Source organism: Orussus abietinus, unplaced genomic scaffold (assembly GCF_000612105.2).
Source record: "Orussus abietinus isolate OABI.00-Male unplaced genomic scaffold, Oabi_2.0 scaffold55, whole genome shotgun sequence".
Taxonomy (NCBI): domain Eukaryota; kingdom Metazoa; phylum Arthropoda; class Insecta; order Hymenoptera; family Orussidae; genus Orussus; species Orussus abietinus.
Window position 1 is genome coordinate 53,190 of NW_019394295.1, and position 27,558 is coordinate 80,747.

The 27,558-nt window shown below is 43.3% G+C and overlaps 7 protein-coding genes across 9 annotated transcripts in view; 2 read left to right on the top strand and 5 right to left on the bottom strand.

Moving 5' to 3' along the window:
• LOC111674452 (splicing factor, arginine/serine-rich 19-like) overlaps window positions 1-8,228 on the bottom strand; it is a 34,152-nt gene extending 25,924 nt beyond the window's left edge. The window contains exon 1 of the mRNA XM_023435034.1: window positions 8,073-8,228. The gene's annotated coding sequence lies outside the window, so the exon portion shown is untranslated. The remainder of the gene's footprint in view (window positions 1-8,072) is intronic.
• A 1,714-nt stretch (window positions 8,229-9,942) lies between these two features.
• On the bottom strand, window positions 9,943-12,541 carry LOC111674453 (leucine-rich repeat-containing protein 9-like). Its single transcript, XM_023435035.1, has 6 exons — window positions 12,503-12,541; window positions 11,318-12,424; window positions 11,056-11,211; window positions 10,463-10,769; window positions 10,204-10,397; window positions 9,943-10,116 (listed from the first exon to the last, which is right to left on the bottom strand). The coding sequence occupies exons 1-6, from the start codon at window positions 12,539-12,541 to the stop codon at window positions 9,943-9,945; spliced, it is 1,977 nt and encodes a 658-aa protein (XP_023290803.1).
• Window positions 12,542-12,683: 142 nt separating this feature from the next.
• On the bottom strand, window positions 12,684-14,584 carry LOC105694612 (centrosomal protein of 97 kDa). Its single transcript, XM_023435036.1, has 6 exons — window positions 14,465-14,584; window positions 14,153-14,293; window positions 13,934-14,068; window positions 13,402-13,577; window positions 12,910-13,102; window positions 12,684-12,842 (listed from the first exon to the last, which is right to left on the bottom strand). The coding sequence occupies exons 1-6, from the start codon at window positions 14,582-14,584 to the stop codon at window positions 12,684-12,686; spliced, it is 924 nt and encodes a 307-aa protein (XP_023290804.1).
• Window positions 14,451-16,486, bottom strand: LOC105694969 (centromere protein L). 3 transcript variants are annotated; one of them, XM_012416179.2, is made up of 6 exons: window positions 16,196-16,486; window positions 15,926-16,128; window positions 15,435-15,817; window positions 15,168-15,339; window positions 14,949-15,092; window positions 14,451-14,511 (listed from the first exon to the last, which is right to left on the bottom strand). In XM_012416179.2, the coding sequence occupies exons 1-5, from the start codon at window positions 16,365-16,367 to the stop codon at window positions 14,973-14,975; spliced, it is 1,050 nt and encodes a 349-aa protein (XP_012271602.1). In that variant the 5' UTR covers window positions 16,368-16,486; the 3' UTR covers window positions 14,451-14,511; window positions 14,949-14,972. The 3 variants fall into 3 exon arrangements, with proteins under 3 accessions (XP_012271602.1, XP_012271609.1, XP_012271588.1); XM_012416186.1 differs by lacking the exon at window positions 14,451-14,511 and having other exon boundaries at window positions 14,906-15,092; window positions 15,435-15,555; window positions 15,670-15,817; XM_012416165.1 differs by lacking the exon at window positions 14,451-14,511 and having other exon boundaries at window positions 14,906-15,092.
• A 161-nt stretch (window positions 16,487-16,647) lies between these two features.
• LOC105696305 lies at window positions 16,648-21,408 on the top strand. Its single transcript, XM_012418688.1, has 11 exons — window positions 16,648-16,958; window positions 17,253-17,343; window positions 17,433-17,709; window positions 17,790-17,996; window positions 18,079-18,633; window positions 18,867-19,042; window positions 19,107-19,188; window positions 19,291-19,611; window positions 19,700-20,202; window positions 20,320-20,552; window positions 20,693-21,408. Exons 3-11 carry the CDS (start codon window positions 17,503-17,505, stop codon window positions 20,965-20,967), a joined length of 2,559 nt encoding a protein of 852 aa, XP_012274111.1. The 5' UTR covers window positions 16,648-16,958; window positions 17,253-17,343; window positions 17,433-17,502; the 3' UTR covers window positions 20,968-21,408.
• Window positions 21,409-21,664: 256 nt separating this feature from the next.
• Window positions 21,665-24,464, top strand: LOC105696280 (sodium-dependent phosphate transport protein 1, chloroplastic). Its single transcript, XM_012418651.2, has 8 exons — window positions 21,665-22,160; window positions 22,245-22,404; window positions 22,485-22,597; window positions 22,717-22,848; window positions 22,926-23,133; window positions 23,285-23,429; window positions 23,502-23,616; window positions 23,694-24,464. Exons 1-8 carry the CDS (start codon window positions 21,969-21,971, stop codon window positions 23,847-23,849), a joined length of 1,221 nt encoding a protein of 406 aa, XP_012274074.1. The 5' UTR covers window positions 21,665-21,968; the 3' UTR covers window positions 23,850-24,464.
• Window positions 24,465-24,621: 157 nt separating this feature from the next.
• On the bottom strand, window positions 24,622-26,702 carry LOC105696273. The gene is made up of 3 exons (XM_012418639.2): window positions 26,474-26,702; window positions 25,791-26,253; window positions 24,622-25,655 (listed from the first exon to the last, which is right to left on the bottom strand). Exons 1-3 carry the CDS (start codon window positions 26,486-26,488, stop codon window positions 24,652-24,654), a joined length of 1,482 nt encoding a protein of 493 aa, XP_012274062.1. The 5' UTR covers window positions 26,489-26,702; the 3' UTR covers window positions 24,622-24,651.
• Between the last annotated feature and the right edge of the window lie 856 nt (window positions 26,703-27,558).

Below are 27,558 nucleotides of genomic sequence, written 5' to 3' on the forward strand. Positions count from 1 at the left end.
TTTTTTTCTTTTTCTTCTTTTTTTTTTTTCTTACACCCGCTGCCAATCGCCGCGACCGCGAATCGTCCAGTCACCGCGAGACCCGGACCCTCTCCGGAGAGCTTCTTGCAGCTGCGAGATGAGTCGGGCTTTTGCGAAACGCCGCGGAATCCCGCCGCCGAGTGCAAACCCGAGAGAGAGAGAGAGTCCCTCCACTCCCCGCCGCGGAAAACTGTTCCATTCCTCCGCATGGATATATCAACGTCCTCGAAATGCGTCAAAACAAATTCTCTCTACAAATACATTAAAACTGAGAGTCAAGAAACATTGTTTGTACAAAAAAAAAAAAAATTCGAAAAAATTTCGCAATCGACATAACCTAACTTTTTAATTAGAAAGATTGTAATCAATGAGCGCATTCCAGGAGCAGAGTAGAAGTTCGAATCTCGCGGTTTAAACGTTGAAAATCGAAAATCCCCCGACAGGGGGGGGGGGGGTTGCGAGTTAGAGGTTAGGCCTAAGACCCCATGGCTCGTTGCACGGGCCCGCGTTATCAATCAACGTTATGCCCCACCGGTTTTACGGCATCCCACTATCCCGAGCCCACTCTGTGTGTGTGTGTGTGTGTAAAGATCCCGTGAAATTCCCGTGTCGCCATAAACCAGGGGGAACGGGTCGTTCCCCCGCTGGCCGGGTCCGGCTCCCTTTTTCGGGTCCTGCGCGCGCATCCGGGGCCGGCCGGGTAGAGCGGCGCGCCAAGAACACGCGTCCCGAAGATTTTCGCGTTTACGAGCCCGCCCTGGGATCGGTCTCGTAAACCCGGCTTTTCCCGAAGTCTTCCCGGCCACCTAGGAACCGTCCTTATCGGCGCTTTATGGGCCCCGTAAAGCCGCGCTTTCCCCGACCGAGGCCGAGCAAACACGACCCGACTAATCCAGTTCGATAACCCCCCATAAGAGACTTTTTCCCGTAAATAGATGACGAATCCCCCCCCCCAGTGTCATAAATAAGCAAACAATGCGTTCGGAGATTTCAATGCCTATCTTGAGACTTTCCGTCCGCCCCTTTCTAAAACACAGATAGGGGGGATGTGTGTACCTTGAAACTGAAAAGATAAATTGAGGTATTCTCCTCGTGGAAGGGTTTCGGTCGTAGATCAAAATCTGAGAGAAATCGCCTCATTAGAGGAAGCCTTTCACATAAATAAATAAATATATGGAAAATTATCTCGTGGATATTCCCCGCATATTTTCACCCTCCTTCCTATTATCCCTTTCCAAAATGCCGATAAAGGCTCGTCCCCGGAGACGCGAGGAGTTCCACGATTCGTTCACCCCTTCGGATCGGGATTTCCCTCCTCCCGCCTCTCGTAAAAATCCCCCAACCGCGTAATCGGCCCCCCGATAGGACGTAACAACCGTTCCCATTTTTTCCCTATTTTCTTCCCGCGTGCATTTAATATCTCGAAAAACAAAGAAGAGACGCCTCTCGCTAGCCGGCGGGGAGTGGAACTCGGCCGGTTCGGGGACCACGCGGAGTCGGCGCGTCGTTTTAAACGCCTCGATAAATCCGCCTCCGTCGGGCTGGGTGTCCGGCAGTTTTGCAGGTTCCATTTTTCCATTTAATCTCCGGCCGGATAAAGAAAGGGGGGGGGAGAGAGGAGAGAGAAAAAAAAAGGGAGGAAAGGCACGCGAGGGGGCAAACGAAAAAAAAAAAAAGAACGAGGACCGGCGGGGCCAAAGACCTCGTAAAATGTTGCAGACTTCGCGCCCACGCGCCGCGAGTTTCGCGCACGTAGAGGTTAGGGGCGCCTCCGAGAGTCCGGCCTGACCGGCGATCAAAAAATTCCCGATTTTAAGGGGGGCTCTCTCTACCTCTCACAAAATTCCAGCGACTTTCTCGAGCCTCTACAGAAACGACGATCCCGAAAATATTTCTCAACCGATCGAGTTCAACGAGTGTGCACGTCTTAACCCTTAGAGCGCTGAGCCCTGTTGGCGTAAGGGCGAATTTCGTCAGGACGTGCAAGCGATACTGGACCAAACGTCGGACGAACTTATGCGTATATAGGGGGAGGGATTTTTCATGAGTGGTCATTTATATATTATAAAAAAAAAAAAATAGAAAATGCAAAGTGCTGTTTTAACTGGGAAGTAGCTGCTTTATCGAAAATTGCTCCCATGAAAATCCATGGAACCGCACGAAACGACCCGAAGCGCCCCGAAGTGGCCCGAAGCGACACGCAACTCGAACGCGGAAACAATCGGGGAATTCGAGGAGCTAAACCGTAAATCGCCTCTCGGTCCTGCACCCTCCCTCCCCCCGCGAGGCAACGTCCCGGCCACGGCCGTTCCTCGTAATCCGCTTTATTCCACGCTCGTCTGTCGATTGGCGACGCGCATCTACACGCAACGCTCGACTCGCTTCGTTCCCGTTTCTTTGTTCTTTTTTCCCTCCGCCGATCCCCGCGACCGCGAGTCACCGCGCGAGAAAGAGAGAGAGGGAGGGAGGGAGGGAGAGCTTTTACGTGCATTCCGCGCGCCGTTCGTCGACGGGACTTTTATCTTCGCTCTTCGACTCCCCGAGTGCTAACGGCCCTTAACGGAGACGGGAGTCGAAGCCGCGAGGGGGGCGTCGCCCGGCTCCGAAAACAAGGGCTGCGGATTCCGCCGGGGAGCCAGTCGAATTACGGATGTCCCGGCTAACCCCCTCGGGCGGGCCGACACACGTGCGCCGCACGTGGCGGAAGCGGCCGGTCTCGAGAGCGGAGGAGCGTACGGCCCGACTTCGGCCGCGTTCGGCGCCCCTCGGTAATTATCGGCCATCTCGCGAGGGGAGGTCGCCGCCCGCATCCCTCGGAGGGCGCGGGGTATAAATTGAGCGGCCGCGCGAGCGCAGCACCACCCGCCGCGGGGTCGCCGTGGCGAGCGGGTCGGCGCATCGGAAGTGGACGCATGAAAAAAGAAGAAAAAAAACTATTTGCATCCAATTAATTCCTTCGAAAGAGTAAAAGATTTCCGCGAGTTTCAAAACCCTCGTTAGGACCCTGATAAGTCACGTGCTGGAGTCTCAAATGATTTGGTGCACCCAGTTTTTTTTTTTTTTCCCACGGGTCCAGGCGGACCTCTGTCGCCGACCCGACACTTGAGTTGCTTCCCCGGAAGCGACTCAGCGGAACAAGGGCCCGGTGCACTCATTTGGCCTCCTCGGCCATCTTGGGTGCACATTCCCAAAAACTCCCGAAAAATGTGAAAAAAAAATAAAAGAAAGGCACAGAACTCATCAAATCCCCGTAAACGGAATTTTAATTCCAAAGGTCCCTTGTTACCGGATCGCACCGTTCTTCGTAACATGAAATCAAAGGCGAATAGGCTCTCAAAGAAGAAATCACTTTCACTGATTTCCATGTGACCAGCCCCTCGCTTCCGGTATCACTTAGCAAGAGAGAGGGTCCCTTTCTCTGTCCAACCCAGTTCTAACACCTAACGTATCCCCCAGCGACGTCTCCTCCGTTATTATATGCTCAATCGGGGAAAAAGTAATAACAAAAGTCTCATTCGCCAATGTCAAGCAGAAGTGCCGGGCGCATGCGCGTAGCGAGTAGTCGCGGCCAAGATGGCGGCGCTGCGTTACGCAAACCGCGTCTCTCGCTCAGACGGCGAACCGAACACCCACTGCCGTCTGCACTTCCCACTTTCGATTCTTTCTTCGGTCGGTTCTCGCGCGTAAAACATGCCCTCCGACAGTCGGCCATGTACCGGTCGGCGCAAGGTGGTTACACACTCCAGGGACGAGATAGAAAGCGCGTGCGCTCCTATCGCCGTACCCCTCGTGTAGGTATGCCACGAGAGACACGAACGACCGACAAACCATGTCGTCGAGCAATGATTTATCAATTGTAAATTAAATAAGAAAAATAACGAGCGTGAAAATAGTACCGCTGGTATGCTTCAGAGAAGACTTCTCAAAGAGTACCTCTAAAAAAAAAAAAAAGAAATCCATTGAACCTAGGAAAAATTTCAGCAATTCAAAGTATAATCACTCGAATCGAAGAAATTCCATGTGAACGTCCCTCAGGAATCGCGACAATTTATCTGACTTCCTTCCGGTAAAATCGTTATTATTTTCGCGACGTGGACAGTGCCGACCCATGTTCCTTCCCCGTCATTTCGTACGTTGGTAAGTTGTGATAAACAATTTTTCTTTTTTTTTTTTAGTTGCCTCGACAAAGTGGCAGATATCTCGCGGCGTCGAAAGTGCAGCGCCCACTGCATCTCTCTCTCGAGAGAGAGAGAGTCCCAAAAGGGAGGCGAAAGCGAGAGTCAGGCCAGGAGGGATATATTTAACCTCCCCGAAAGCTCGGCCCAAGCTCGGGGAAATGCGACACTTAAGCTCCGCGGTTTTAAATAAGTGCTTGTCCCGAATACCGCTCGTAGTTGCGAGACGCAAAGGTCAGGCCCGTCTTATCAGGCCGAGGAAAAAAGTCTTCCACCCCGGTGAAACGCGAGTTCGACTAATCTCACGGAATCGCGCGAATCGGGGCTTCCAGTTTACCTCGAAGCCCCGATATCACATCCGAGGATATATAATGCGACACGGATCGAGACGCAGCAAAGAAGCGCCTTTTTTCATCCTCCCGCGTGGCCCCATTCCCGATTATTAATCCAATTAACGAAGAAAAGAAAAGGAAAATAATAATACACCCACCAGGATATCAAGTTTTCTCCTCAAGTCACTTCACCTCAATTTTTCCCATTTTTCTTTTTTATTACCAGAGTCGACCGTCAAACTAAACGACTAAACGAAGGACCCACCGACTATACCCTATCTTTTATTTTTTTTCTTTACTTTATAAAAAAATTCTATCGAACCCATCAGAGACGAAAAATGGAAAAACAATTTCTCGTTCCCCTCGATTATTAATCGGCCATCCGGATCGCTCCAATTTCTAGCTCTCACTTCCCTCGCGCATCTCTCTCTTCGTTTATCAGTTTACAGATTAAAAAAAAAACGTAACCTGCATGGGGGGGCACCGGCACACGTGACAGGAAGTAACTTCCTCATTTGTTATTCATCGAAGGCCGCGGCGGTTGCAATTCGCTTAATTCTTACGCATTGTCGGTAACTGCGCGCGTCACGAAGGCTTAGGGGGGACCATGAGACATCTGTTACACTCATTACATGCATTACCGTATCGTGCCCCGGATCGATTAGGACAAGAACGGCTCAAAAATTCCGATTACCGCCTTAGGCCCTGACGACTGCCAAATAATCACAAAATAGTGGAATACACGTTGTAAAATGGTACAAAGAAAAAAGAAACAACCATTGACAGTACTCGCACGTATTGCAATAAAAAAAAAAACCCGTGTTACCCCTGGGTTGATAAAAAAAATCATGATATCTTTTCAAAGTAAGATCAAAAATCCCTTATTTTCCTGCATGATAGAACATAATTTTTCAACATTCATTACATAAAACGTGAATTCCCCTAATGTGCGCTTATCGGGCGGTTGCACTTATCCCGATTAGGCCGAGATGCAGAATTTAAAGCAAGGTCCCCCCATTCATGAAAAATAAGAAAAATAGGAAAAACTCGGCCGAGTCGAGAGCATTGTCCCGGAATTTCGGCAACCGGCCATTTTTTCTTCCCCCTCTTTGTCCTTCCCTCCCTCCTGCAATCGCCAGAGTCATCGGACGAGGCTTTCCCTTTAATCGGCTCGGCCAGATTTAGCCGGCTCGGCGAGCGGTCCATCTTTTTTTTTTCTTTCCTTATGCATTTTTTTTTCTTTTTAACTGCAACGAGATTCGCGCGATCCGACCTCTCCTTCCCGCTCGAGCGAGTCAAACGGTTCCCGTTGATAAACCCGCGGAGGATTTCCGCTTGCGACCGCACGCGGCCAAATTCGATTAAAAAACCCATTCGCCCTCGACGAGCCTTCCCCTTAAGGGGATATGAAATTGTCATTCTATACATAACATACATACATTATATATATACACACACCAAAACGTCAAAATATTAATAAAATTTTTCGCCAAACTGGATGCGCCGGATAATTAGAAACCTTAACGATGGTCTTCAAACTCGTGAAGTTTCGTTTATTCGAAAAAAAAAATCTTCTTTTTTTTCGATTCTTCTCCGGGATAAATAAAAAATTTTTTTTTCGCGAGTTTCGAGACCTTCGTTAGGACCTCCGTGATCACGTGCTTAGAAACGCTAGACCGAGTCCGGCGTTTCTAAGCCCACCGGCGAGCGGAGGATTTCCGCGCGGTCCATCCGCGGCGGAATCGACCTATCGACCCCTCCGGTGCGAAAAGTCGGAAGTATCGATTGTCGTACTGCGACAACCGGCACCTCGGGGGTTGGCACCAGTGTCGAGCTTGGCACCGACCTGCGTCCCTGAGACGAGCCTCGCCACTGACCTGCCCTACGTATATACAGGTGCGTCTTGCACCCTGCACCCTACTGCACCGATGGGTGCCATCAATAATACCGTCAAACACGCGACATACTTTGAGAGAAAAAAAAAAACAAATCTCTCATCGAACCGGAGAAACATTTCTTCGAACAGTGCCAAAGAACAAAATTACCCGAATCGAATAAATTGGAATAAATCGATTGGAACGATTCTTGGGATTTGAGAGAATTTCAATTTAAGCAAATTAATTATTCATCCAATTGATGTAATATTTCTTTGGTACAAGAACCGTTTCCTCGCTGTAAGAAGACTCCTTAAAGTACGATCGATATCCTTTGATTTTAATTTCGTTCCTCGGGTGTTCTTTTATTAATATTATTATTTTTTTTAATTCTTTGGAATTATCTCAATGTTTTATTGGATATTCCTTCCTTGTTAGTTAGCTTGGCATCGACCCGGGTCTCTGAAGCGAGCCTCGTCACTGACCTGCCCTACGTATATACAAGTGCATCTTGCACCCTGCACTCTACTGCACCGGTGCGTGTCATCCGGAGAACCGGCGATATCATGCGTGACCTGGGGAAACTCCTTCCCTCGACATAACCTCCCACGGAATGTTCCTCGCTACGTAACTCGACATTAATCCAAATCGATATTCTTCGACATTACGCTTTAAGGCGATGTGAAAGTAAGGCGGCAAAGAGGTTTCATTTATGCAACTTTCCTCCGAACTGGGCGAACGAAATTATCTCAAATTATTACAAATTATTACAACGTGAACATGGAGGCTGCAGAGGCGATCCTGAAATTCATTATCCATGAAAAATGTCAAAAATGCCTAAAAACAGATTTTTAATATTCGAAATATAAAAAGAAATTAATCAGAAGTCGCCACGAGGCCTTCGTAAATTTTAATCATTTATTTACGCGGAATCATGGAACATCTTTGAGCCCACGTCCTCGAGGGGTCTCTCCTCCTCGAAATAAACGACCTTAGCATTAAACCGGGAGAAATAACAAATCGGGAAACAAAAAGCTCCGCTTTACCGGGCTTAAGTCCCGCGCTATAAATTCCGGGCCCCGAATCACCCGCGGAGAAAACAAAACCACGGTTGGCGAGCTATACGCCGTGGTTAAAACTGCGGGGACACGCAAGGATCAACGGTAAACACCACTATGTAAACAGAGTTAACAATCCTAACAAAGACCCAAGCCCATCGTTTCCCGATTTCAATTTCACGAAGCATCGCATTACATATACATCGCTCGCAGATTGTATTTTAGAACACCATTATATTTTAAAACCTCTTAAAGCTACAAGAAAGGGTTTTGAGAACATTTTTACGTACATATTCTTTTACATACATAGAATGATATATAGAAACATCGCCTTAAAACGTCGAGCCGTTAAAAAGTTAAAAAGTTAAAAAGTCCTCTCGTGTTTCGGACAGCCGGGGGCGTTCCTTTCTTTCCTGGCGGTGAAAAAACGAGAAGACAGAAAGAAGGCAACTTTTTCTCGGCGCCGCTCGCTACCCTAGGTCCGGGTCTAGGCGGCCTCGCGTGGCCCGTTTCCGCAGCGCTCTCCGCGCGTCCATCCGCGACCATACCGGCGGGCATCGTGCATCGCGGCAAAGTACCGTTCCATATTCCGTCCTAAAATCTTGTGCTCACCATGCAGGAAGTCTCCTCCTCTCTGGGTAGCTCCTGGGGTCCTGGGTCCGTAGGGCAGGCACTCGCGAGACGCAACGACGACCTCACGTGCTCGGACCGGACACGCGGCGTCCTCGAGTCCCTCTCGGCGACGCGCACTGGACGCACTGCGCGAGGACTAACGCGCACACCCGACCGACCGATCGACCGCTCGCGGGTTCACCGGCCGACTGGAAGGATGCCGTCGCCGTCCCCTCGTGGCGCGCGCCTCCCACCCCGCCGTGTGCCGGCCGGACAAAGCGGCTGCGCGCGCACCTACACATTTTTACCACCGCCGCCCCCCGCCCGCATCCCCGCGCGAGCGCGCGCCGATCCACCGGCCGACTCGCCCCCCCGAGGGCCCGAGATAAAACGAGCCCGGACCCAGACACCGCGAACCGAGGGGAGCCGACCGCGCCCGAGGACGCCCGAGCGGCCCGCCGGGGTATACCTGCGCTAAGGGCGAGCCTCTCAACGCGAGTCGAAGAAACCCGACTAGTCCCGAACACTCCCGAGCGCCTTGCCGAGGGATACCTGGCTAAGGGCGAACCTCCGGACGCGGGTCGGCCTTCTGCCTGCTTCTGCCGAATCCGTGCAGAAGGCCGCTCGGCAGGTATAAAGCAGGTACCGGTCTCGCGACTCGCCAGGGAGGAATTTAATTGGCCCCTCTGGTGGGTGCGATCGAAATGCTTAATCGAGATGGATTCAGCCTGAAATCCCTCATTTACCCCAGGCTACGGATAGAAAATTATCTGGTTATTAAAGGTGTTATGAAAGTGTCATGCGTTCGTTAAAACCTCCATAATCACGCATTAAAGTTTCATATTATTCGGTGCACCCAGCTTGGAGAAAAGCATTATTAATATTTTCACTTTTTTATTTACATATGTAACCCTTTCATATCACCTTAAATGATGACGTAACCGCGAGGAACGAGTGATAATGCTTTCGAGTATTTCAGGTAATACTTTCGGAAATATATCGAGGAACTGTAATGTCGGTAAGTCACGTGGTACGATGAGTCCTTAAGGCCTCGCACTCTCGGCCTTAGTTTCGACGACTATCCTTAGAACGGGCGGACGCCACCGGAAGCGATATATCCTCTCGCAATGACGGTTATCGTGTGATTTTTACCTTTGCCGAGAGCTTATCCCGCGGCACGGTAAATATAACGTCGACCGGTTTGCCGACCGCCACGCCGCCTGGTAACCACAGAGATTATCGACGGAGCCTTTCGCGAACGCTAGCCTCTCTTTCCTTTTCAATCTTCCATGCTCCATGGCCGAAGTCCGATCCTGAGGATCGACAAAAAACAAGGGGGCCAAAAATCATCCCAAAATACCGCCATTTTGATACCTTGACAGTCCAGCTTACCACCTGTACCTAAATTTCATTTTGATCTATACTTTTTCAGATTTCTTCAAACCTGCATCCTGGAAGAACGTTTAAACAAAATGATTACGAAATCATCAAACAGGGGCGAAGGATACCATATAGTATGCGTAATAGCAATATCGAGAAATAAAAATGTTAAATGTTTATTGGTTGAGAGGCACTGCACTTGCACCCATAATTGCATCAGATCATGCTGATATTCCCTATCAGCCAACTTCCTATGTGAATGCCCGAGTAAATCTGATCGTCAATTGAGATCGACATTTATCCCCACGGTACGCTATATATAGTTTATAACCTTCGCGTTAATTTATTCACAGACACTCGATTATTATGTAATGCTGTATAAGCCACAAAAAGGTGATACGTTATGTCATCCTCATTCGTGAAAATGATTTTAGTCGACTGGCACTTGTCCATCTCCTGAAGTAATTAATAATTTATAAGGGGCGCGTAGCTACTCCATTAAATAATCTTCGAGAAGAACGGAGCAACCGTCGATGGTTCTCAGAAGAGGAAGGATTTCCAAGATAAGTTTATAGTGATTCATCTTCTTGCACAAAGGATTTCCCACGATGGTCATTTCCGTCAACACGCTCAGAGGCATCAGATGTTTCAGCTGGCCCTTATCCTGGGGGAAATAAATATTTAAACGTTTAAACATTTAGATAAACCTATCTAAACGGCCAGTTTTATCTTTCGTCAAATCCCTCCTCACGGATATTTTATTATTGGCCACGAAGAGCTTCTCTAATTTTAACAAACGTTTCGCGAAGCACAGATACTTCGTGCGATTGTTCTCCATAAATAAATATTTGATCTTGTTGCTCGGAGGAAAGTCCTCCTCGGTAATTGCGGATATTTTATTGGAATCAAGGACGAGAGTTTCCATGGCAGCGCACGTTTGTATGCCTGAAGGAAATGTTAAAGGATTATTTAAATCGTTTCTTTATGCTAGATGTTTATTAAGTACTCACCGTTAATGTCTCCCAAATTATTATGTTGCAGGTAAATGTGCGTCAGTGCGGCCATTTTTTCTAGATTCATCTCCACCAGGGTACGAATTCCATTATGGTCCAGGTACAAAGTTAACAATTTTGGGAAAAATCCCGATTTTAATTCCGTGGTCCTCGAGGTCGCCCTATTAAATCTTTCCACTTTGTTGTAGCTCAAGCACAACGTCCGTAAATTCTGTAAAGTGTGTAACCCCCACAAGTAGGATATGGAATTTTTACTCAAGTCAAGACTCTCCAAATTTGGTAAAGTCTCGGAAGTTAGATCCACCTATAAAAAAGTATTTTTTACCGACGAGCGGAGAAATCATAATCATACCTCGAATGATACTGAACGCATATAGAAATTTTTATAGGTAAAAAAAATGCAAATACCCTGTGTGCTCACGGCTAATTATTATTCGATATTTTTCAAAGCATTAAATTCTCGAACACTTTCAATTCATAATTAATCAAACTGTCGGATTCGCGTAAGAAGGGTGAATTTTCAAGTCATTTCTTTTAAGTGGCATGACCCGGTTTTCCCTATCTCTTGAAAAAAATCTTTACGGATATACCTCCTTAACGGAACAATGAATAATACTGAGTTGCCTCATGCTTGAGAGATAACTGGTACTGTGCATTGCTACCAGTGTACATTTATCTAACAGTCCTCCGAATAGAGTATTTGCTTCGACAACATCCGCTTCCAGGACCCTCTTTCCGCAAACAAACTATAAATTGAAAATCCATAATTTTACAATGAAACGAAATACTTCCGTAGAGAGAATGATGTAAAAAATCGAAGGAGCACCCAGAATGATATTTAATAAATCTTACTTCCAGGGTAGACAGATGATACACGAGGAAACTTTTACACAGCTTAATGGGATTGATTGGATTGCGGGATAAATCAATAACTTTTAATCCATCCCAGCTCTTTAAATTATATATATTCTCGAGGTTGCTGATTTTATTGTGGGAGCAGTAGAATTCTCTCAAGCTGATATAACTTCCCATCGGCAATAAAGACGTAATTAAATTATGGGTGAGATCCAAGTACTTCAAAACTGGAAGATTAGCCTGTGTCAACCCTTCCGGGGTTGAAATGAAATTTCCACTGAAATTTAATTTCGAGAGCCGAGCCAATGGCTCCTCTAATGACACCTTCTCAAGAAGATTATTCGACATGCAGAACCATTGCAGTGAGCAACAATTGTGCAAAAAATCGCACGTAGTTAATGAGTTGCCACTCAGATTTAAAAGTTTCACTTTTGGGAAATTAATCCTCGGAGGGGATTTCAAGCCCTTATTAATTTCGGAAATAAATTCGGATTCGGGAAGGTCTTGGAATTCCGAAGCTCCAAAATATTCGAAAATATTTTCCAAGCTGAGGAACTCTTCTTCTGCAATTAATCTAACGTCTTGTAATGCAGTTTCGTTGCAGTATTGTAATTGTTTTAAATAAATCCCCGCAGTCATAATCACCCTCTCGGATTCGATGATATCCTTGAAAGGATTATTTTCAAAATTGAGTCGACTAAGATTTGGCATAAAATCTCCAAATGCTCGACAACATTCTCGACATTTGTTTAACTCGTTCCATGAAATGTTCAAGTGCTTTAATCGTGGCAGAATCTCGTCGATTTGCAGATTCCGAAGTTTGTTCAAACTGATATTCAGATTTTCAACATTTTTCAGTATTTCAATATTTGGCAATGATGATAACCGATTGCAAGAGATATCGAGGTCCCTCAAATTTGGGAGGTCGAGAGAAATATCGATTCTCCTTATTTGTTGGGCAGAAATATTAATTTCTACTAAATTTCTAATGTCACCGGTTAAGCATAATAAATTATTGATATTGGCGTTGCTTAAAATAGGCCATGACGGAATATCTGCAGATAAAATTTCAGAGATTGTTGAACTGCTGGATTTCACTCTGGGCTGTAAATTAATTTATTTTAGCGCCAATTAATGCATTAATATAAATGTTATATGAAAATGCGTACTTCAATCACGTACTCGAACTCCACTATGAGGAGTGGCTTTACATTTCTGCATTTGTATAAATCACACATTCTATTTGTTCCTTCTGGTAATTGTTTATGAATATCATCAAGGCACAAGTTCCTTAAAAAAATTTTACGATCAGTTACTCTAACTTTATATTATTTGATAATTATTAACAAGCTGATTTTAAATTTTACTTCACATTCAATTCTTCAACCGGACTTTTTACGAGGACGCAGACACGCCGATTGTTTTCCATTAAAGAATGTAATTTATCATCTCTTTGTTTCTCGATTTTAATTAAAAAATCAGCATCAGCACTTGCCAAACAATCGGTCAGAGTGACTTCTTTCTAAAAAAATTTTTTTTTCGAAAAGGACACAAATTATTGCTTTTCGAAAAAATATTAATCAACATACCGAATCTTGGAATTCATGTTCAAGTACATGAAAAGGCCATTGTCGAAGTTCAACAACTCCTGGATGTGATTTTAAAATCCTTAATGTCACATTCTCAAGATTGGAAAATTCATCTGAAAATCGGATCGTGTCTATTTGTTTATTCGCTACTTCGGTTATTCGATGTACCCTGGTGCCAATTATTTTTGTAATACTGTGAAAAATAATTCCATTTAATCCTTTCATCTTATAACGTGGAAATTTGATTTTACCTCCTTGCGGAAGGACACAAAGAGTTGTCCAACATTTTTTGGCAAATCCGGAACAATGTATGACCAGGTGCATATTCAATGAAATTAATATTTCCACAATGTCGCATATTTATGAATATCTGCTGGAGCGATATCTAGTGAAAACGACGTTCGTTACTTTACACAATTAATTGTTGCAAGTAAAATATTTACTTTCACGTGTGTCGATGCGTTTTCCTTCCATTTAATAAAACGATTATACAATTGCTTTCGCTCTTCGTAAATCTCCGACAATTTGAATTTCTGTCCTGCCTGAATGTCCTTCCCATGCAAATATTTAATGTTTGCGACGAACAAATTCTCCCTAAGCTTGCTAATCTTCTTCAAATAGTCTTTGTACTTAGCTCTGAGCATCTTCAAGAAACTGTTAATTGACTTCTGTCTCAAGACATTGCAAAACGTCATTTTTTCTCTAAATTCAAGATGTCATAAAAAGTAAATTGGCAAAGAAATATATTCGAATTCAATATCAATTTGCTTACGTAAAAAAATGTTCGACCTGTTTTCTTTCTTCCATGGTTACATAATAATGATCCACATTTCTTATGTGCTTAACTCGGTAAATAAGAAATTTACGATAATTGCAAAATGACACAAGAGGACATTCTCCGTATAAAGGATCAGAAAACACGACAGATTCCAAATTTCGCAGATAAGACAGATTTGCAATATCCTGTTGAGAAAATTATTTAATGGGGATTTAATTTTTAGTCACAATTATAATAAAATCTTACTCGAATCTGGGTTAAAGGATTTCCTGCAAAATTGACACTACGCAGTTGCAAATCTTCGGAGAGTAGCTCATCGAATCTTTTTAATCCATTACGTGCTATGTACAGATATTGTAAATTCTTTAAGAATTTCAGGTTCTGCATTAAAGGACTTATTTTTGTTTAATACATAAACAACAAATAAATAACAGTGGAAATAAACCTTCATGATAGTTTTCTTACTTCGCACTCGAGTATATTATTCCCTGACAGAGATAACAATTTTAGGCGTTGACATTTCGACAAACAGGGTATATAATCAATTTCATTCGAGTACAGATAAACCTTTTCCAGTTTGCTGCATTTATTCAACTGGGAGATGTCCTGAAATTTAAATAGATGTAAACGTAATTATATCAGAGAGTAAAATATTTTTTAGGGAGAGAGCAGTAATAGTATCGTGAAGTGGTCATTTTGTCCTATTAATTGTACAAAATTACTTTGTTTAGGACGTATTAGAATATTTGTTACTGTATACATTCAATGTTCCTTTACCTTGACACGACACTCAACCACCCACAATTCTTGCAAATGCCTCAATTCTGAAATATTTTCCAAAGACGTAATGTCATTTTGACCGATTATAATTAACGTTTGCAATAATTCACTGGACATGACGGAATCTCTCAGAAAGGTTTCCTGGCGTGCAAAAACTGACAATTCTAGTTTACTTTTTTCACTTTCAACCCTTTCAGGGCTTTTAAACATTTTTAGATGGGTCGGAATTTTGGCCTTTTTTTTCCTTCCCATATTTAGTATTTTTTTATATCGCTCACGAAGTTATCTTCTATTGACATTTTACAGGGGTTATCGGTTTTATGTCACTTGTAAGAAAAAAGAATGACAAGTGAACAAATAAGAAACCACATACTTTGGTTTTACATTGTCTTATTACAAGGAGAATCATGTGATTTTGAATGTGAATTATCACAAATGTCAGGAAAATAAATTTTGTTTAATGAAAAATATTACACAGTACCGTAATGTTATAAAAATACTAGAGTTAAGAATCGCTGTTGTCAGTTGATAAAGAATCCATTTGTATAAAGTGAAGCATCGTGACAGCTTCCTCGTGTAGATATCTCAGTACCTGGTCCATTACATCGGTATGTTTCACCTTCATCTGAAAGGAAGAGACCGTTACAAAACTATAAACTTAAATTGTCGGTTCCCATTAATTTTATTATGCATAATAAACCTTGTTATTCATCATCATCAAGTAAGGTAACTGAATTTTATTCAAGTTGCACAATCCTAATTGAAGGCCCGATATTCGTAACATATGCTTTTGTAAAATGTCATGAAACCTCTCCATATCTTCAACCATGATATTCTCTCTGTTTTCCAGGTGTTTATTCTCTTGGCAAATGCTGAAAAATATTTTCTGATTAAATTGTTGTATTACAATGAAATCGATACTATCAATTGTTAAGCACGTATAATCATTATTCTTTAGAAACTGTACCCAGTCCAGAGTTTCAGTACATCGCATAGTCGATGCCTCACAGTTATGCTGTCGGAATCTGGATATCCTGGAATTTTATATTCCATCAAGAGCTCTTGAGTATCGCTTTGCCACTCGAGATCTAAACTCAGCAGGATTGGAATTAACCACAGAAGATCAACTTCCGATGCAGGTAGCGGAATTATCATACAATCGAACATGCGACTTATTATGACGTTTATAGCTTTAATAATACTTTGGGATCCTTTGCACAAGAGAATCGGAAGCTTCACAAAGTTCTTATTGTTAGACTCCTCCGGCTCATTTGGCCACGAGACAAAGATACCTTTGTAAATACATTTTTCAACCTTCTTATCGTCAGCAGATGTTGAGTTTACTACTATCTGTAGGAAAATTAATCGTATTAATTGGCATCATTGGTAATTCCAGAAGATAAGCATAAAAGAGTATACAGAATTAAATCTCTCCAATTATTGAAAACCAAAAATTACTTTAATCGCTGGAGGTCCAGGCCTGACTTTAATGCCTTCCATGACAGAAAATTTAGCATCGTACGATACATTGTCATGCGACAACGTGCTCGCTACCTCCTCTCTCAATTTTTTTCCATATAGCTTCAGCATCAATTTGTTGTCGTACTGAAGACCAAACAGCAGCGACACTCCGTATACTACCCATGACTGATCCAGTAACTCTAAGTGTAAATAATTAATTAGTATAAAGATGTAAAAAAGAAACAGACCTCTAAAGACGTTTCATACCTAGCATTTCAATTCCATCGTTAATTTCAGCTTCTACATCTTCTCTTGCCGGTATAGATTGCCTTAAACCCAAACTAAACTGCTGTCTGCGTATTCTCGGCGTGCGGGGTGTATATGGCACATGACTGCTTTGTGGAACTGCAGCTGCATGATCACTGTTACGTACTTCCATAATATCATACAATTCCCTATCTAACTAGTCCTAATAAATAAATATTAAACAGTTTTAACCTGCTGCACAACGTACACTATTTGAATTGAGGTTAAGTTGTCATTTTGCGCGCCACTCTATTCATGGGTAGTACAGACTCTATTTTGCCGACACGGGTTGGAAGTTGTCGGCAAAGGCGCTGTCTAACTTATTGAAGGAGCAATTTTTTTCTAAATAGTTTCCGCATTTTTCACGGGAGACGCTCGAGTCGCTGCGCAGCATCGCGTAGCAAATCCTGCCGTAAAGAGAATAGTGCCCAATAGTGTTCAAAGCAACTGAAAGCAACGGGCAGAGTCGACTGATTTTTATCGACGATTCCCGTTTTTATTCCCTCCTTATAGCAAGCCCAAGACTCGAGTAAAATGTGAAAAGGCGAGCGTTGGATTGAGGAGGAATCCACGATGGTTCGCGGGTAAGTCGTCCGGCTGCGGGACCAGGAGTTCCTGGATAAATTCCTCGCATTCCGAAGCTGGTCCAGGTCGAGCAGAGCGCAGCATCCAGGTTAAGAATGTCACTTTTGTGATCGCTCGTCAATGACATGCGAGGAATGCGGTGAGTGCGCTCGAACTGTTCCTTGATCCGTGTCGAATGCCAACTAAGCTAGTATTCTTTCCGCATCGCTAGAACCTCCAGACTACTTCAAAACCTTCGCGTCCCTTATTTTTTTTTTTTTTTAATTACATGCGCGAGCCCATAGAATATCTCAAGAATTTTTTTCTTCTCCAATTTTTTTATCAGCGTTTAAATATTATCTCGATGTAATTAGAATTTTCTGATAGAAGAAAGAAAAACGATACAGCGGTAATTTTTTTGCTTACTTTAAAACTGATTTTAGATTCTTTTCAGGAACGAGTCAAAGACCAAAAATATTCAACAGGTGTGTCCGAGGAGAGGATTTCCTGGAATTATGTATCCGATACCATACACAAATGATTCGGTAAAAATATATTTAAACTGAGAGCGAATTATTCAAAGTGCTATTCGGTATGATAATTTAGCTGTTCTTCCATGTATGTTCATATTCAGATTAGATAGAATCAATTGATGAGGTAACAAAAGGACGCCGAGTGGTCCAAATGGGCAACGGAGGCCCATTATGGCCCAGCATCGGCAAGGACGACATCAATACGAGTTCCTGCCACTATGTGATGTGCTCTTCAACATAATCTCCCTAGCTTCGTACTTCTGCGACGTGGTTTTCGACCTAGCCATGGGTTACGCCCTAGCGCATCATCCAGCAACGCCACCGGTCTTGTTTCCACTGAGCATTGCGCTGGTGGTGGTTTCTCTCTTTGTATCGCAGGCTAGTAACTTCACGTTTTCTATTGGAATCCTGATATTATAAGTCATCTCTCGCTTAATAATTATTTCCTAATTGTACAGGTAGTTAGCGTGAGATGGTATCTATGGGGAGCACGGGGGAAATTAACAGGCAATGCTATAACTGCTGAACGTGACCCCGATCAGGGGAAGAAAACGAGAGGCTGGGCAATCGGTTGTGTGTTGCTCCTTCATTCCGCCCAAATAGGAGTCCTTTGGCGGTACTTCAAGCTGTTTATTCCTGTCGATTTAACCTACGTTAAGCATGAGGTAATCATCTCTAAAACAAACAAAGAAAGAAAGATGAAATAGCCTGTTATAAATTTAAACGCTTATTTCATCGTTATACCAGGTGCGAGAGCTCTGTGTGCTTCGATTGATCCATGCCTTCTGCGAAGCTGCACCGATGTTGTTGCTACAATTGTATCTGCTGTCGTGTGGAATAACTAATGATGGCGAAGTAGTGGGAGATGTAAAGACGACAGAAGGGAGAGACAATGACAAATTGGCAGAGTTGACAGCGGTCTCCGCAGGACTGTCATTGTGGAGCGTTTGCTGGGCTGTGGCGAGCTTCAGTAAAGGTGCAGCTCGCCTTCGCAATCTGGAACGTTTGGTGCTAACGTGGCTTGGTGTGCTGGCCCAACTGGCATGGCGTTTAGGAACTGTCAGTGCTCGTGTCGGAGCACTAGTTGCATATGCTTCGCTCTACGGTGGCCAATGGCTACTAGTCGTGCTGGCTCTGCACTGGCTTTCGATGTTGACCTGGCTTCTGGTCACACCGGATGGATTGTTCCACGGTGGTGAACGACTACCTCTGACCCGGAAGGCTTTTCTTGCGTCTCTTCTGGCTTTTGTCTACGTCTTCGCTTACGTTAACCTACACGAGACGAATCATCGACAGAAGATGGTAATTTTTATTCTCTTTCGTTGCATCGAAAGATGAAAGTATTTAGTCTAAAAATTTTTAATGAAAATTTAATGATCGTTAAGTAATATTTTGATTTCGCAATGCCTTCTCAAGTTAAGGAAAGTTCAGTCAGGTCAGTAGATCAGCTGGAGTTGTAAAATGTGTAAACAGGGCAATTGTTACGATGATCATTTTTTATGTTCTCAGAGTATACAATATGTATTTTTTTGCAGATCATATTTTACACCGTGATGTTCCTAGAGAACAGTCTGTTGATCGGAGTATGGGCTGTAGGTGTGAACAGGAGCGATCAACATCCTCTTCATCATCACCCACGACCGGTTACTCTCATCCTGACGCTATTAGCTCTCTTTTTCGGGGGTTTATTTTTTATGGGATTATATTACAGGTAAATATCATAATAAAAATGTCGCGTTTCGCCTAAAATTAACGTCTTTATCATTGCTCTTCAGGTTCTTCCACGTGAGACGCCTCAGATACGAGGCAGGTGGGAGGATGAACGCAGCGAACGTTGTAACCACGTTATCGAAGCAGGTCTGCATTCATTATTTACTACCTAAGATAAAAATAAATTCCATACTGAAAAGAAAATGAGAAAAAGGTTGGACGCATAGCTCACAATTTCCACAACTGCAGGACACTTCCGATGGGAAGCAACTGGATTACAACAACGAGAAGAAGGTCAACGTAAACGCAGGAGTTAGGAGGGTGAAGCTGAGCAACGGTGGGATCCCAGGAGTGTTCAATTGTCGTTTCGCGAATCCCGCCGTGACGAGTCCTAACAGAAAGAAGAAGAAGCCGACGACCTTCGTGCCTCCACCACCTCCTCAGCCTCAGGCGACATCGGTGACGATGGCCGCAATGGGCGAGACGAGACAATGGCTCAATGGCAGCGGAGGTTCTCGTCAGCTCATCCCTTTTTGGAGAAGGCCGATGTCTTGCTCGAGCATTACACAGGTGAGAATCCGAACACTCCAGACCCTGAAGGATCTGGAGAAGAATGAGCGGAAGAGACACGACGCATAAATTGTAACTATTCCTCCAGGACGACGCCAGTGAGCGAAAGAACGAGGCCGACGTCGGCATCGGAGGGTCCCTCAGTGTCAATCTTATAAGAGAGAAACTGCGGGAGAAGAAGCAACAGCAACTCCGGGAGCTTAGAGCCATTCAGGAGGAGATCAAGGAGGGGAAGCTGGTCCCACCTCCGTCCGCGTCTACCTCGTCCTTTTCGTCGTCTCCTTCGGCGTCGAATCAACAGCCTCCGCCGAATACGAAGCTCCACACCTCCCCGAGTTCCCCGTTGTCCGCGTCTCCTGCCTCTCTTCCGGATCCCGACGAAGGTGACACCGTGTCTTCGTGGCCTCCCATCAAGATGCATTGCCTGTTGCCTCCTCCTCCGTCCTCGCCTTATTATCCGACCTCGCATCCCTCGAATCCGTGGAAGACCCCTCAGAGGGAGAGGGCTGACACCCCGGAGATCTTGTTGGCTCCTCGATGTCTTCCTCATCATTATCCGCATTGGACTCCTCCAGGACACCTGAACCACAGGTGATTGAGAAAGGTCTTAAACGATAGGAAGGGAAACAGGAAAAGGTTCTCACTAGGGGTGTTCTAAGCGAGTTCTTCAAGATTCCAAGTTATTGATGATTTCTTTCATCCTTGCAGGATGAGGTCGAGTCAAAATGGCGAGGAGGAGAGCTCGAAGGGCGAAGGCGAAGGCGAAGCTGAGATCAGCGACATGGAAGGAAGTCAGGTCTCGCTGCCAAGGAGTTACACGTTACCCCGGGAATTTAAGTACAATCATTCCAATAATGCTATCAGAGATAGAGAGCGTCGAGGCGGTAGCAGTAAGCTACTTCCCTCTCGCTTCTATTTGCCCTCGACCAACAGCTCGGATGGTGAGTAGAGACGCTGCGTTACTTTTAATTACTACAAACTAATGCTAGCGTTCTTTCCTGCCACGTGCTCCACTTCACTCTAAAATTAAAGGTTTACCTGGGAAAAGGACCTTAACGTCAAGGTGTATATTAAATTCCAGGAGACGTGGACAGCGCGGACAACGAGGAGGAAACCGACTCCGAGATCCATCATCGTGGTAAAGCGGATCATGGCCACGTACATGATGAAATTCACCATAGACGGTGCACCTTCGAAAACGAGGACGCCATTGATCCGCCGAACCCTAATCCTAACATAGAGATTCTGTCCCCGTCTGTCGTTAACTCCTCGGGTTGCTACATGAGCAACGCTTATGGTGTACTTAGACCTAATCAGTTACTGAGACCGAAGGTGAAGCACGAAACGAAGCTATGAATCCGTCCCAAGTGCCGATGGCTTTTACCATTCGACTGCTAACGTAATAGTACTTCCAACGCAAGCTGACGAGGTTGAAAGTAACGATACCAATGTCCTGACTCTAATTAGAACTTGTAATGAACGACCGGCCATGAGTACTTAACGCGCACGGAAAATCCGCAGGGTCATTCAAGTGTGGTATAATTTTCTCGAAAAAAGTGGGCCCTAGATCGTGCCTCGGTAACGATGCCTAAATTAAGATAACCTTTCAACGGAGACAAGGTTTCTTTCCTCTAATGAGGAGAACTCCCATTTGTACCATGACACTGCCGTGCGGCACACATTCGAATGACTCTAACTCCTTCGCGTAATGTAATTAACAAATTATAGTCTATTCTATTATTTAAGAAACCACTCGCGTTCTTTTGTATCTTTGTAAATAAACATCTTCCAAGGAGAGTTCCAGCTTGGTGACGTGTTTCATGTGTGTTCGGATGAGTGATCTCGGTCTTTCATATAACCCATACGTAATTCGGCGAATAAACCCACGTGAGGTGAAAGTGCGAGAAGTGAGCGCTCTCGTCAAACATACGTAATAAACGCCCAGAATCCAATCTACGCATTTATTTATGCAATGGAGACGTGCGATTTACTGGATCCGGATCCGATAAATCCTGGGATTTAGGAGTGCGATGGAGACGTAGTCTATGTCGACTTGATACAAGTTGACACGTCAAGTCGCGTCAAGTTTGTCTACTGTGTGCTACTGTGTGAATTTTGAAGGTGGCTCGCAAGATGCGTTAGTTTTACTCAACATGGGCGAGATTTTTGAATCTACCGGAGTTATTTGAGGACACCGATGTGTCTGCAAAACAAGGACAAGCCGTCTTTTTCGAAAGGTTTCCCCGATCGTGGGTAATTCGATCTGCGTTTGATTTTATACATGGCGAGAGGTTAGGTCTGCGACACGTAACCGTGCAATGTGATTCCCCGAGGGAACGGAAAACGAGGTTTCGAAGATGCCGAGATTTACGATGTTGCCCAGGACCTCGCGAATAGTTGCTTTGTGCTCTGCTGCGAATTTTATAAACGCTGCCGACAGAGTGATCATGCCTATCGCTATCGTACCTATGACCGATCAATTTAAATGGAACCTCCACTGGCAGGGCTGGATCTTGTCTGCTTTCGCCTTCGGCTACTTTACGAGTCAGGTAAGGTATACATTTCATCTACCTCTCCAAGGATTGACCATCGTTCAATTGTTTACCTTTTGTTCTGATTTGTTAACACGTTAGATCGTGGGTGCGAGCACGGCAAGCAGATTTGGATGCAAGACCGTGTTAATGGTAGCTGTCCTGCTGTGGTCCATTAGCACGGCAGTGACGCCTCTGTTGGCACATTCTATTCCTCTGCTAATCATTTGTAGGGTAATTCTTGGCCTTGGAGAAGGTTTAGGTAAGATCATGGAATGGATTAATATCTACTTAGTCTTGGATGCGATAAAATCCTGGTAAAAAGTACTGCTTTTCTTTTAGGTCTTCCAGTGATATTTCATTTGTTTGCACACAGCGTCCCTGTGGAGGAAAGGTCAAGAGCGTTCGGATATCTTGTGGCCGCTGGTTCTGTCGGACAAGTTGTAGCGTCGATTGTACGTTAGTGAAATAGAGTTAACTTTGTTTAAGAAATGTTAATCCTTGCGAAGATGTATTTAATTCTAATGGGAATATCTGTGGCTTTTTAACATTGTGAACTTTCATCGCTTTACAGTTATGTCCACACTTGTCCTGGCAAAGTGGATTCTACTTATTTGGAACAATAGGAATTACATGGACTTTATTATGGTTATTGCTTTATCAGGAGATGAATACACAAGACGAAATTCCTTTGTTCCTTCCAAAGGTAAACTTGCATTTATGTTCGTAATTAATAAAAGACAAGAAATGGAACTCTCTTCTAATATTAATATTTATATGTAGGTGACGCAGAACAGGAGTTTACGCTGGTCTGAGTTTTTTGTTCACTGGCCCCTCTGGGCACTGTATATAGCACACTTTACTATGAACTGGAGTAATTACATCATTATGCAGTGGTTACCCACATACTTGGCACGGAACTTGTCGGCCAATAAGGAAAGCATCAGCTTAACCGCTTTGCCATACATCGTTAATTCACTCGTTGGCATCGGTAAGGCCTATGAATATATAATTAACTCTCAGTACCTCTGCAAATATGATATTTAAATGAGTACATTAAGAAAATATACACTGTCAGTACAGAGTGTTACAAGAAAAGTGCACATGGTTTACACAGCGAATATTTTATTTTACCTTTGCAGTGGCTGGCCACAGCGCCGATAACCTTATTCAGAAAAGGTGGTCAGTTCTTTCCGTGAGGAGATTAATGACCAATATTGGCCTCATCGGTCCTGGTGCATTTTTATTAGCATTTTGTGCTGTTGATAATTTGCTTTCCGCGGTAATGTGAGTATCTCACTTCTTGCAATTGTATTTATAGATATAGATTCCTAACTAACAGTATTCCACCTTTTGCAGATTCGTATCGATATCAATGGGACTCTGCGCATGCAACTCCGCAGGTCATCTCAGTAACCACGCCGACATAGCACCAAATCATGCTGGAATAACTTTTGCCATATCAAATACAATTGTAAAAGCCTAAAATCATATTTCTAAATTTAATTCATGAAAGAGCAAAGGTCTGATTATGTTTAAAATATTTTTCAGGCTACCATACCAGGAATTCTTTGTGGCCCTCTAACAGCAGAGTTGGTAACGGCATCGCATGGAAGGTGGATGCCAGTTTTTGTCTTAGCAGCTGCAATAAATTTCACCGGTGCTATAATTTATCAGAGCCACAGTGCAGCCCTTCCTGTATTGTAACGTGTACCAGTGATAATTACTACTGGAACAGTGGAAAGTAATTTACCTGTAAACAGTGAAAGAAGCATACCTTTACGCATGTTTTCAAAAGGTGATGCCAGAGGCCAGACATTATTTTCTGCACCATCGAAAACTATTTAAAAAGGACTTTAACGTGGGGAACACCTGCTGGTTCACATAACGTCGAAGCTACTTTCAGCTGGCAAATGTGACAGAACTGGAGCTCTCCGTCATCGCTGGACTGACATGAGTGACAAACATATCAAGTGGGAATGTTACTTCTTAATCTTTAACTTTGATACTATTCTTCGAATCGACCATCGACGTGAGAAACCAGTTGTGAGACTTGTGCCATGTCTGACTCGAATGAGTTGGTTACGAATAATCGATGGGAAGGAGACGTCGCGAAAGGCGGCAAGCACTACATTTTATTTTCGTTTCATCGAAGTTTACATTGTACAAAGAAGGTATATACTGTACATAAGAAAGTATTGTAACTTTTCGTGTGTTATTATCTCCCGAATTTCCTAGTGCATCTTGACACAGAAAGGGATTAACGTCTGTGATGATTAAGGTACTACATTAAACAAACAGTAATATATATCTACATGAAGACCTGTTTTGTATTTAAATTTTCATCTTAGCAGAGATTATAGATCGTTAACTTCACTCAAGGCCCGATGAAGCCAGGTTGGCTATTTTAAATTTTGACGTCAGGCAAAGGAATAGCGTAATATTCTCGATAGGTATTCTACGAAACGAATAAAATTTGCCAGTGAAAGTTCTAAATCATTTAAGTGGATTATAACGAAGCCAAATTTTTGCTTAGGTACTCCGACTTCAATATCTGGGGAACCAAGTGCTGGGGAACGTGTTCTTCGATCCCATTCAGACCCATTCTAACGAAAACATTTTCTGGTTTTCTAGCGTAACTATTTCCTTGGCTCGAAGCATCTACACAGTTTGCATCGAGTAAGATTTTCCTGGTCCCCTTCGAAAGTGAAGTAGTAGCATTAGTTATTTTTCGATTTACCCCCTCATCTGATCTAATTTTTATTTCTTCAGGAAGTATCCCTTTGCCGAGGAAATTGCAGGTTGCATCTCCCAAAGTTGTCGACTTGCTATCGTCATCAACAAAATCGAAAAATCCACAATCACGGATGTTCAATCTGCCCAAGATATCCTCGACGACTCGAGGCGACGTTTCCAAAATTGGCTCGCCTTTCTTCGCCTTTTCGAAATTTCCATACTTTTCTAAATATTCCTCCAATTCGGATTTCACTTCCTGTCGCTTCGAATCGTTCTCTGCAATATTCTTCCTCGATGTTCCATTAATTTTTTCACTCTGACCAAAGGAAAGCCTTTTCTGTGCTGCGGAAGACTTTGCTATCGATGAATCTCTCTTCGAGGGATTTTTCTTCTCAAAGTTACCGAGGACACTTTCTGCCAATTTTTCCTTCTTGCAGTTCTCCAGGATGCTCGTCAAGGAAGGTTTTTTCGATGAACTGTGCTTCTTTGGAAATAACGAGTTTTTAAAGCTGGAGACCTCGTCTACGAAGGAAGTCTTTGGCGGTTTGTTTAAAGCCTTGACAACATTTTTATGCGAGTGTTCTTCATCTTGACATGGCCTCTGGAAAATCTGCATTTTGTCAAGTTGACTTGTCATATTTTCCAAAGTCTTATACAATTTTCTTTTTTGATCTTCTTCCAAGTAGTCTTTCCTGTGGGCCCAGTGCTTTTCTCGAAGCTTCTGCCAATTTGTTTTAACATTATCAACCTCTTCTTCAATTCTTGGAACTTTTGTATCTGAAGAGATTTTCACTCGTTATACAAATTGCATTGCCATTGAATTACAAAAAAAAAGGAACTACATCGTTAGAAATAAAAAAGGATCGGTGAGTCGTGCAAAAAAAGACTTTTTAAGTGATGATTTTGTATTACTGATATGCCTTGAAGCCGTTTTTCCTTCCAAGATGGAATTTCCTCTTCGAACCAGCGGTAACGTCGTCTTCGTCGTGACGTCATCGATATTTCTTTTCAACGAGTCATCGGAAGAGTAACCGGCTTTTAATTTTGGAAATCGAGCGACATGCTTGCGTGCATTTTTCCCCAGAGTGCATTTTTTATTTCCAGATCTCTTCCCTGAAATACCTGAAAACGTGGAAATGAGTGAAAATGTTAGGATATTCTTTACACGCTTTTGTGTCGAACTTAATGAACATTTCTTACAATTTGCTGTATTGTAGGACTCATCAAGGTGGACTGTCGAATTTTCGACGATTTTTTTCGACCTGACACTGTTTTCGATCGGTCCCATTTCATACACGAAATTCTTCGTCGCGGAAATTCTCCGCGTAAGAGACGTCGCAGGTTTCTTTTCGATTTTCAATGGTCTTAAGATCGTCTGCAAAAAGGAAAATATTGCGCATTTAATTTGTTTTGAAAAGCTCATATATATAAAATCTTAAGGCGATATGAAAGGGTCATTCCATATGTATGTAACGTCAAAATATTTATTATATATATATAGAGAGTGATCCTTTCATGTCGCCTTAAGAGTTTTGGAAAAGGGAGAACCGGAAATTCGTTTTTAAAAAAGATGTAAATTTGTTATTTGAGTAGACCTCTTTATTTCGCATGAGTGGTTTTCGAAAACGACTCGGGGATTTCTTTTCAATGTGATTCCCTTCTGTGTCCGATCCCTGTAAAATTCCGTGGACGGAAAGAACAGTCGCTGTAATTTTATCCTTCTCGATTCTGCTCAATCGAAGCCTAAAATAAAAATCCTAAATGATAATTACGTTAATTACCCGTGTTCCTAATTTTTATATTTACTTAATTCCAATTTTTTTCATTTTAATTGCCATACCCAGGCTATATTATTAATAATTAATTATCGGTACTGAAAATGTATTATCTAGAACAGACGAAGTATATCTTAAAAATAGATAATATAAGATTGTTTAAAATTATAGGTACTATTTTTTTGGGGGCGATAGATGTAATTACTTGTTGCGAACAGTACTCTGTATGTACTCGTCAACGACTCGTTGCGGATCCAAAAAGTGTTGGAAATTGAAATCCACCTTTCCCGCGTTATTCACAAAAAGTTTCCGAGAAGAAGTATTTGCATCGTGGTATTGTTTTTCGATCGCACTGAAAGAAACGAAAAAAAAAAAAAAAATGAGAGAAACCAGGAAATTCATTCACTCGGTATAATTTATCTAAACAATGAGGGGGGATTTAAATTTTGAACATTATTAATCATTTCAAAATTTTCGGTACTTTGCTTCCACGACCAGCGACTTTATTCTGGGCTGGACCTTTTGAGGATGTTCCTGGATCTCGAGTTCAGTTCCAAAAATGTCTTCTTCGAGGAAATACGAGAGAGCTTCTAATCTTTTATCTGCCGGGGTCGGATTTCTTTGTCGAGGTTTTGAACAAATTAGAGACGAATGCGGCTCTTCGCAACCTGGAAATCCTTTTGAGAATTTCCAAAATCCTTCGGATTTATCGGCTCGAATCACTTCTAGAAGCTGCCGACCCCAGTCTTTCCGAAAAGCCGACTTTGTTGCTTCTTCTTCCTCCTCTTCTATTATTGACACCGATTTTATTCCTTCCCCTTTGATCTCTTTTCCGTTTCGCTGCGTCGTTGCATCGATTTTCGAAAAAAGCCCTTCGGGAAATCCGCGTCCGATAGAAATTAAGA

Excerpts from the sequence above, each read along its gene's own strand:
- LOC111674453 (XM_023435035.1), bottom strand. The coding sequence starts at position 12,541 with ATGCAGAAATGTAAAGCCACTCCTCATAGTGGAGTTCGA. Across the intron at positions 12,425-12,502 it reads CTCCTCATAGTGGAGTTCGA|CCCAGAGTGAAATCCAGCAG; the intron begins GTACGTGATTGA and ends ATTAATTTACAG. Across the intron at positions 10,117-10,203 it reads TGGCCAATAATAAAATATCC|GATAAGGGCCAGCTGAAACA; the intron begins GTGAGGAGGGAT and ends TATTTCCCCCAG.
- LOC105694969 (XM_012416179.2), bottom strand. The coding sequence starts at position 16,367 with ATGGAAGTACGTAACAGTGATCATGCAGCTGCAGTTCCACAAAGCAGT. Across the intron at positions 15,818-15,925 it reads CTGGACCTCCAGCGATTAAA|ATAGTAGTAAACTCAACATC; the intron begins GTAATTTTTGGT and ends ATTTTCCTACAG. Across the intron at positions 15,340-15,434 it reads GTACTGAAACTCTGGACTGG|CATTTGCCAAGAGAATAAAC; the intron begins GTACAGTTTCTA and ends AATATTTTTCAG.
- LOC105696280 (XM_012418651.2), top strand. The coding sequence starts at position 21,969 with ATGCCGAGATTTACGATGTTGCCCAGGACCTCGCGAATAGTTGCTTTG. Across the intron at positions 22,405-22,484 it reads TGGCCTTGGAGAAGGTTTAG|GTCTTCCAGTGATATTTCAT; the intron begins GTAAGATCATGG and ends CTTTTCTTTTAG. Across the intron at positions 22,598-22,716 it reads GACAAGTTGTAGCGTCGATT|TTATGTCCACACTTGTCCTG; the intron begins GTACGTTAGTGA and ends ATCGCTTTACAG.
- LOC105696305 (XM_012418688.1), top strand. The coding sequence starts at position 17,503 with ATGGCCCAGCATCGGCAAGGACGACATCAATACGAGTTCCTGCCACTA. Across the intron at positions 18,634-18,866 it reads CGAATCATCGACAGAAGATG|ATCATATTTTACACCGTGAT; the intron begins GTAATTTTTATT and ends ATTTTTTTGCAG. Across the intron at positions 19,043-19,106 it reads TTTATGGGATTATATTACAG|GTTCTTCCACGTGAGACGCC; the intron begins GTAAATATCATA and ends ATTGCTCTTCAG.
- LOC105694612 (XM_023435036.1), bottom strand. The coding sequence starts at position 14,584 with ATGTCCAGTGAATTATTGCAAACGTTAATTATAATCGGTCAAAATGAC. Across the intron at positions 14,069-14,152 it reads ATAATATACTCGAGTGCGAA|AACCTGAAATTCTTAAAGAA; the intron begins GTAAGAAAACTA and ends CCTTTAATGCAG. Across the intron at positions 13,103-13,401 it reads TACGAAGAGCGAAAGCAATT|TATTACAAAAATAATTGGCA; the intron begins GTATAATCGTTT and ends TATTTTTCACAG.
- LOC105696273 (XM_012418639.2), bottom strand. Across the intron at positions 25,656-25,790 it reads AACGGCTTCAAGGCATATCA|ATACAAAAGTTCCAAGAATT; the intron begins GTAATACAAAAT and ends AAATCTCTTCAG.